Below are 8,596 nucleotides of genomic sequence, written 5' to 3' on the forward strand. Positions count from 1 at the left end.
AGGAAGCTGATTGGACGGCTCTGCTGCCCGTCTCTTTTTGTGGAATGGTTACATTTTTTTCAAAACAACTTTATTAACAAAGTGTATTTCATCAATTTAACACTTTAAAACGCGGTGTGCGTATTGTTTTAATTCAACTAAACAGCATAAAAAACAATTTGTTTAGGATTACTGTATATAACAGCCCATTCAATTTTTATGTTTTGAATGACCATTTTTAGCTTTTACACCAGTGTGGGTATTTGTTTCTGTCGGGAATTGAATGCTGCTCTTCTAGACTTGAACAATTTTGAACAACAACTGCTACTCAAGCTACAACACCACAACAATTTACAATTCTTTTTTGAGTTTTTTTAAATACTATCTTCCAGTTCATCTTTTGTGGGTTCTGTGTTTGAGTATTGCTGCACTCTAATGTTTTATGCAGAATGTGAAGACTAGAAAAACCTTGCTTTAGTCTGACTTGGTTTGAGGTTCATTTGTGCCTTGGTACAACACAGGGTCACGCCAACATATAGTTGTATGCCTTTAAGCTACAAAAGACATCAAAAAACATAACTTTTTTATAGTGAACATGGAGGATGAGTTGCTGAGTAAAGAATCTACTCTGTTGTCTGGTGGTAGGACAGCGGATAGCCTACTTCTGTATCTCTTAGGCAGCAGAGGCTGTGGTTGGGGAGTTTCCTTCAGGATGCAGACATGTGATGACCATGTATTGTGGTTTTGTTCGTTGTTTTAGATGCTGATTTTTCTAGGTACTTAAATCTGTTCATTTGCTCTTTTTCAGCTCCACTGATGTATACGACAGGAGTGTGTGTCTTTTCCTATTTTCCTAAATCAATGATCAGTGGATTGGTTTTGCTTGAATTGAGCAAAATTGTTGATTTCCTAAAGTCTCTTGTTTGTTAGAAATCCGGCCAATCATGGTTAGGGTTAGGCCTCTGGTGTTAAGCAGGGTCAGTTTGTGGGAAAGTCAAAAATGCAAGTGCATAGTGGGGTAGTCATTCCCAGTTTTGCTATTTCTGACCCATGACACCCAAGAAGTCAAAAAAGGACCAACAAAACCATGAATCTTTCAGTCTCAGATTGTGTTCCCTTGAAGCTCCTTTCTGTCCCAACTCAAATATAATATCTAGTGGTTGGAGTCAGAATGGTTGAGACCTGTAATTCAATCATGGTTCACTGTGACACAAGAGGGCGGCCTACTTCCTCTGTCCACACTGACACCATCATGTTTAACCTTTAAAGAAAACACTGTAGACATCATGTTGCCCCTCAGATAAAAAGGAGCCTATAGTTAAACAACAGCAATCAAAAACAGCATCAAGCCTTAATGCAGAACTTTATGAGAACTTCATTCACAGAAACATGGACATACAACACAAACATGTTTTTTCTACACACAAAACATGGAATTTATTGAGTTATGCACCATGGTTGACATTGTTCTGAAGTTGTTTTATTGTCCCGACCCATAGAAAAGACCCAAAACCGCAATGTGTTAGTTCATCTCTCCCTCGAGTTCTTTCTTTCTTGTGTTTAAAAAAAACCCGTCCTATTCTGTCTTTTTGTCACTCAAATGAATTATCCTGTTGGATGATTAACCCTATATTCATATATAGTATTTATTAGCAATTCCTCATTAAATTAAAAACATTTTATACCACTACATTTGCTCATTTTGCTTCACGGTCCATTCTGATTCTAAAGTGAAACTAAACGCAGGTCAAATGCAAAAGCAAAATAACAATGAAATCTATTTGCATTGAATGTGGAGATTCATTAAAATAATGATTACTGGTAGAAATGCATTTTGACAGGTCAAACATCACAAACATTGTAAAAAGAAAACAAAAATCCAGCATCAGCAAAGCAAGCCAGATATTTGTACACAGACGAATGTATATTTGGCCATATGGGAGACGTATTCACAGAGATCCTGAAGGTGTTGGACTGCGAATGGAGAACACACTTGTTTAAGTTCTATAAGTCACCGTAGAAAATACAGTAGACATATTTACAGAAATTCTTCATGACTGACTTCAGAAAATACAGTGCTGTTTGTGTCGCTTTTTTTACAAACACATTTTTGATATACTGATATTACAAGCATGAGACAGCTACACTAGCAAGCCTTTTCATGTCAAAGGCAGTGAAAAAATGTATCATAAAACAAAACCAGTTCAAATATGAACAGTCAGAAGCTGGACCAAAGTATTTAACTAGGTTTAAAGGTTCCTTGATATTATAGTGCATCACGCTGCACTGTGAACACTGAAACAAGTGGCAGGAGTTTAAGGACCATCATAGTGGCACATATAAAAACTATTCCTGTACAGATATTTGAAGGGGATGTTTGTTATGTAACCAGGAAGAATGTGGGTTAAGACTACTATTTCAATTTGTTATCATGCAACACATCAATGTGACATATTAGTATGGCGGTCACTGGACGTCATTTACAGCTCTCTGAGGCGACATCGCAGGCAGCTCCAGCTTCTCACAATCCGTCAGCTTCAGTGTTAGGTGCTGGGCGATCTCATTAGGATCCGTGTACAGTGCAGCGGGAACATTCTGGTGAGGGAGGGACACTTTCAAAACAAGAAATGCAGCACATCATACAGTAGGAAGCTTCAATAGATTAACAGTTTAAATAAAGTGATGGCGAGGACTACCTTGACATAAAGCAATGGATTTTTTTCATTGGATTTCGGAATAATGCTGAAAATAAACTCTCTGGCCAACAAATGTTAATGATACTTACACCTTTTGTTCAGCAGGACATTCTCCACAGAAGTCAAAAGAAAAACTTAAGCTTTAAACAAAGCGCAAAATGCTAACTCATTTCTAGGTTTTAGGACTCATTCCTTCATGACTCTATACACAGTCTGTAAGACTTTGCATCCAATCGGCTGATAACCAAAGGTGACATTTAAATTGAACAATTATTTTCATTACCAAAATGATGTTTTTATATAAATGGTGATGTAGAACGTTTTTATGCAAATAGTGTAGCAAAGGCAGGATTTAGATGAATGTATGGTAGAGAGTTTTCTTTTGTATGTACATTCCAATGGCAACGTAAAATATAAACTAATTATAATTTTACAAAGATAATAATTCTTCAACCCTCGTGATTGTAAATGGGGAATTGCAAAACATTAGGATGCCTCTGAATATAATGCCTTTGTGTTCAACACCCTATAATATATTTAAACATTAAACTGTGTGGCAGAGTCATTCAGAACTGCAGAGTATTATTTATGTAAAGGTTTGATGTATTGTTGTTGTATAGGATTGCATCAGATTGTACAGGTGTATTAAATGGTTAACCACTATGTCAAGATTAATGATGGAAAAAGGGTCAACATAAATGGAATTTTAAAATAAAGATGAAACTAATTCAATCTTTATTTTCCTTGAAAAACTATTTAGAAAATGATGAATAGGATATTTTCCCCCACATCCTATGTAAAAAAATGTGATGGCAACAGAAAGGCTTGGTAAGAAAACATATAACGTTGACTTATTGAATAAAAAAAACAATGCTACTCGATTCTGATTGGTCAATTTAGACATTTCAGAGGTTGTTAACACTCGATAACACACCGCTGCCAAGCAAAGTTATAACCGTTGCTAAGGTCGATTGTTTTGTGATTTACATTCATTAATGACCACCTCTTCATACATTATCCCTTAGTTAAAGCTCTTTCTTTGCTTCTTGTGGCAGAACTATCCATAATTCAATGTGAAGGTGAAAAGATGTGGTCCTCAGTGTCGTGTGACTCGCTGTGATTATAGTGTTAGCTTTACAATGATAAACAGAAGGACTTTATGATATTCTATGCAGGTTCCTCTGTTCGATACTGACTACGTGTAAGACAAGCAGAGTAAGAGACACTGTAATGATAGCAGGATTAAAAAAAGGAGTGATGGCATATAGAAAGCTAGGGGCATAGACCCTTTAATAAATGATCACCATGAGACATGGCCAGCTTTTTTACCAGTGTCGTGTCACAACTCACCTTCAAGTCTGCTATTTTACTTTCTCTCGTGCTGAACTCTCGTAGCATGTAACTCGCTCCGGCCTGGAATCAGAAACACAATCCCCATTTATTCACTTGTGAGTATGGATAATCAGACACAGTAAACAGGGTTTTATGACAGTTGCTCCATTTTTGAAAATTAAAGAAATAAAATAGAAATATAAACATAAAAGTAAGATATCTAATAAAAGATTAAAAAAAAAAAAACTGAATAAAAAAAATATATATACAGTGCATCCGGAAAGTATTCATACCCCTTAACTTGTTTCACATTTAGTTATGTTACAGCCTTATTTCAAAATGGATTAAATTATTTATTTTTCTCAACATTCCACACACACAATACCCCATAATGACAAATAGAAAATGCTTTTAAAGAATGTTTCGCAAATGTGTTAAAAATTCTTAAATGAAATATCACATGTAAATAAGTATTCACGCCTTTTGCTATGATATTGAAAATTGAGCTCAGGCGCTTCCCGTTTCCACTGATCATCCTTGAGATGTTTCTATAACTTGACTGGAGTCCACCTGTAGTAAATTAAATAGATTGGACATGACTTGGAAAGGAACACACCTGTCTATATGAGGTCCCACAGTTGACAGTGCATATCAGAGCACAAACCAAGTCATGAGGTCCAAGGAATTGCTGGAGACCTCAGAGACAGGATTGCATCAAGGCACAGATCTGGGGAAGGGTACAGAAAAATGTCTGCAGCATTGAAGGTCCCAACGAGCACAGTGGTTTCCATCATTTGCAAATGGAAGATGTTTGAAACCACCAGGGCTCTTCCTAGAGCTTGCTGCCCAAACCAAACAATGGGGGAGAAGGACCTTAGTCAGAGAGGTGACCAAGAACCTGATGGTCAGTCTGATGGATCTCTTTGGCCTGAATGTCAAGCATCATGTCTGGAGGAACTCAGGCATCGCTCATCACCTGGCCAACACCATCCCTACAGTGAAGCCTGGTGGTGGCAGCATCATGCTGTGGGGATGTTTTTCAGCAGCAGGAACTGGGAGACTAGTCAGGATCAAGGGAAAGATGAATGCAGCAATGTACAGGGAGATCCTTGATGAAAACCTGCTCCAGAGCGCTCTGGACCTCAGACTGGGGCGAAGGTTCACCCTTCAACAGGACAACGACCCTAAGCACACGCCACAATAACAAAGGAGTGGCTTCGGGACAAGTCTGTGAATGTCCATGAGTGGCCCAGCCTGAGCCCAGACTTGAACCGGATTGAATATCTCTGGAGAGGTCTGAAAATGGCTGTGCACCGACGCTCCCCATCCAAGCTGATGGAGCTTGAGACGATCTGCAAAGAAGAATGGGAGAAACTGCCCAAAGAGAGGTGTGCCAAGCGTGTAGCATCATACTCAAGAAGACTTGAGGCTGTAATTGCTGCCAAAGGTGCTGCAACAACGCATTGAGTAAAGGGTGTGAATACTTATGCACATGTGATATTTGAGTGCTTTATTTTTAATTAATTTGCACAAATTATTTTAAAGCTTTTTTCACTTTGTCATTATGGGGTATTTTGTGTAGAATGTTGAGAAATCAAATTAATTTAATCCAAATAAAAATAAGGCTGTAACATAACAAAATGTGGAAAAAGTGAAGGGGTATGAATACTTTCCAGATGCACTGTACATGTACAAAGTTTAAATACAAATGTGCAAATTGTACTATAATATATAACATGTGTATGGTGTAGATTAGAACTTTCTATATAAACACTTATATATAAAGTATATAACTTGAACCGCATTTAAATGATACGCCTTGCCCATTATAAAACCATGCACTGTACCCTGGCTTGAGGAAGTAGACGTACCTCATGATACAGTCGTGTGTCGTTTATTCTGATCAGCACTCCGTCCACTCGTAGGAAGAAACGCAGCAACAAGAAGAAACTGGTGGGCATCACCCTCTGTCAACAACACACAGCAACACGTTACAAAGGTCAAAAGGGTTCAAATCATCATATCATGATAGAGTATGTTAAAGAAACATAGAAACAAGAGTCAGTTATTAGGATCATCATTCCTTTTCTGATCATTTTCTCTCAGGAAGGTTAAAACCAGAGTGAAATGATCAGGAAAGTTAGTGGCAGCCATGCTAAGGGCCGATGCATTCTATAGATGATCGGAAAAGAAGCTTCAGTGCCTCCTTTTTATGTCCTTTAGCTTAGAATACACTGGACCTTTACTTCACAAAAGGAAAGGAGATAATGCTGTCCCACAATTCATTGCAGCTGGAACATAAAGTAACATATCATATGGCTGTTTACGTAAACAGCTGATCATTACCAACACACACAGTGGATAATGTGAGTTAGGATGCTTATTAATAATTTGCAATCTTATGCAGTAACCTGTGTGTGCGAACAATGAATGTTACACTAATTACTTGCAATTAAGGCCCCGGGCCCACGAGGACGCATACGGTCGTTTCCTTTACCGTTTTGTGTCATATATAGTAGACCATTCGGCCACACTAGGACGACAGAATATGGCACTAAGCGACTACGGTAACGATAACGGGTCCCAAGGTGGAGAGACCGGCATACGCAACGCTCTGGGGGGTCCAACGGCTCCGTGTGTAAGCCCTCTACGATTATTTTCTGATAACGATGAAATAGCCCCGCCTCCCTCTCCCCACGTCTCCTGCTGCTGCTGGGCTGTCAGAAGAGGGGGAGGAAAAGAGAGGCAGGCACCGTTTATTAAATATTATTATATTATTATGCAGAGAATAGAGTCGTTATCAATTTGTTTTGAAGCTCAATAAATAACAAAGAAGACCTCTGACCGGCACTTTTCTAATTTTGTACGGAAGATTTAAACTTTAACAGACATGTTGACCGGCTCAAAAAATGTTTAACGGAAACTCTGCTGCACGGTTCCCTCATCCCTTGGAAGAGGCGGAGAAGTGGGTGTTTTTCATCTGCTGGTGGAATACCGGACCGGAGATATATACAGCAGGAGAACACGCCGTCCACCGCGGAGAATAAACAGGAGGGAAACCATGATCTGGTGTCTTCTTCGCTGCTTTTGGTGTATTTTGTGGCGGCAGCAGCGCCACTTACAGGCCTGGCATATGTACTAGAGCGTTTCCAGCATTTCTCGTGTGAACGGACACGTTAATGAATCGAATGCGTGTGAACGGAAGACTTTTTTGCGATTGCGTATGCGTTTTACCGTATGCGTCTTCGAGGGGCCGGGGTCTAAAGCCCCGGGCGGTTCGGCCACACGAGGCCGACATGGAAACGCAGAAAACGATAACGGGTCCCTAGGTGGGTAGATCTGTAAACGAAACGCTCTGGGGGGCCAAACGGCTCCGTGATTACGCCTATACGATCATTTCCTGATAACGTTGAAGCAGACCCGGCGCCAGAACAAATCTAAAGGGAGGGCATATTATTTTCATGGGAGGGCCCACAAAACGGCACAATATATATCAAACAGCAAGGCCAACAGCATTGCGTAAAGACGCACACTTATCGCAAGTACATACACAAATAAAGGGCAACATAGAAACCACTTTTGAAACATTGTGTGCGTGGCAGCACAAACACTGGTAAATCACGAGCAAGGCACACTGGTTAAGGATGGCAGCTTCCTCATCGTTGCACTCGGAGAGAAATAGTAGAGACGGAGACGATGAACTGTTTAGCCCGCCTTGGGCATGGTTTATTTTCCTATGCACTGCAGGTGCATCCTTTCGCTCAGCCGAGCTAACTTACAACAACAACACACATAGATCTGGACTGAATGTGCATCAGGTAAACACACCCTCATTTACATATGACGAAAGCCTGCGTCCTTAAGTAGCACATAACATTTCAGTGCCTCACAGTGGTACAATAATAACATGACATCCCTTTGTGAGCTTGAGTACAGAATAGACATAATCTACCATATATATATAGTACAAAAAGGGCGAAAAAGTAATTAGTCAGCCACCAAGTTGGGCATAGTTCTCCCACTTAAAAAGAGGAGAGAGCCCTGTCTCATTTTCCATCCTAGCTATACCCTCAACTATGAGAGAGAAAATGAGAAAGAAAATCCAGAAAATCACTGTTCTGATTTTAAAGAATTTAAATTTTGCAAATTGTGGTGGCAAAATAAGTATTTGGTTCATATACAAAGAAGTTAATCTCAATACTTGTATATAAGACCTTTGCCTAGAGATGGGAGCAGAGTCCTGTATTCATCCGGATCATTAACCCGATCCTAGAAATGCAAGCTGGTCGTGGACAGAACCGCAGTGACGCGTCATAAACCCGGAAGTAAGTTAGCATTTTAGCACTGTCCCGGTTCCTTCTCAAAAGCATGCATTTTTTCCATAGGGTTTTGGAAAAGTAGCTCGAAATAAGGTCTGTGGATGTGACACAAAATTTAAGAGATAAATCACGTTTTGTTCTACGACATTAAATACATCAGCAGTGACCCCACTGGGGATTTTTGCAAGAGTTTACGTGTCCTGAAAAACGATGGTTGTTCACCGGAATGGCTGAAATAGGATGCTACAGAAATGCGACGGCCGTTGTACG

General features: G+C 39.6%; 1 protein-coding gene across 1 annotated transcript; it reads right to left on the minus strand.

Annotated features, from left to right (window-relative positions):
• Positions 1 to 1,325: 1,325 nt before the first annotated feature.
• Positions 1,326 to 5,974, minus strand: LOC104958357 (TIP41-like protein). The gene is made up of 3 exons (XM_010786075.1): positions 5,879 to 5,974; positions 4,026 to 4,088; positions 1,326 to 2,574 (listed from the first exon to the last, which is right to left on the minus strand). The coding sequence occupies exons 1-3, from the start codon at positions 5,966 to 5,968 to the stop codon at positions 2,446 to 2,448; spliced, it is 282 nt and encodes a 93-aa protein (XP_010784377.1). The 5' UTR covers positions 5,969 to 5,974; the 3' UTR covers positions 1,326 to 2,445.
• Positions 5,975 to 8,596: the final 2,622 nt, after the last annotated feature.

The sequence above is a fragment of the Notothenia coriiceps genome, unplaced genomic scaffold (assembly GCF_000735185.1).
Source record: "Notothenia coriiceps isolate Sejong01 unplaced genomic scaffold, NC01 NC01_scaffold00028797, whole genome shotgun sequence".
NCBI classification, from domain to species: Eukaryota; Metazoa; Chordata; class Actinopteri; order Perciformes; family Nototheniidae; genus Notothenia; species Notothenia coriiceps.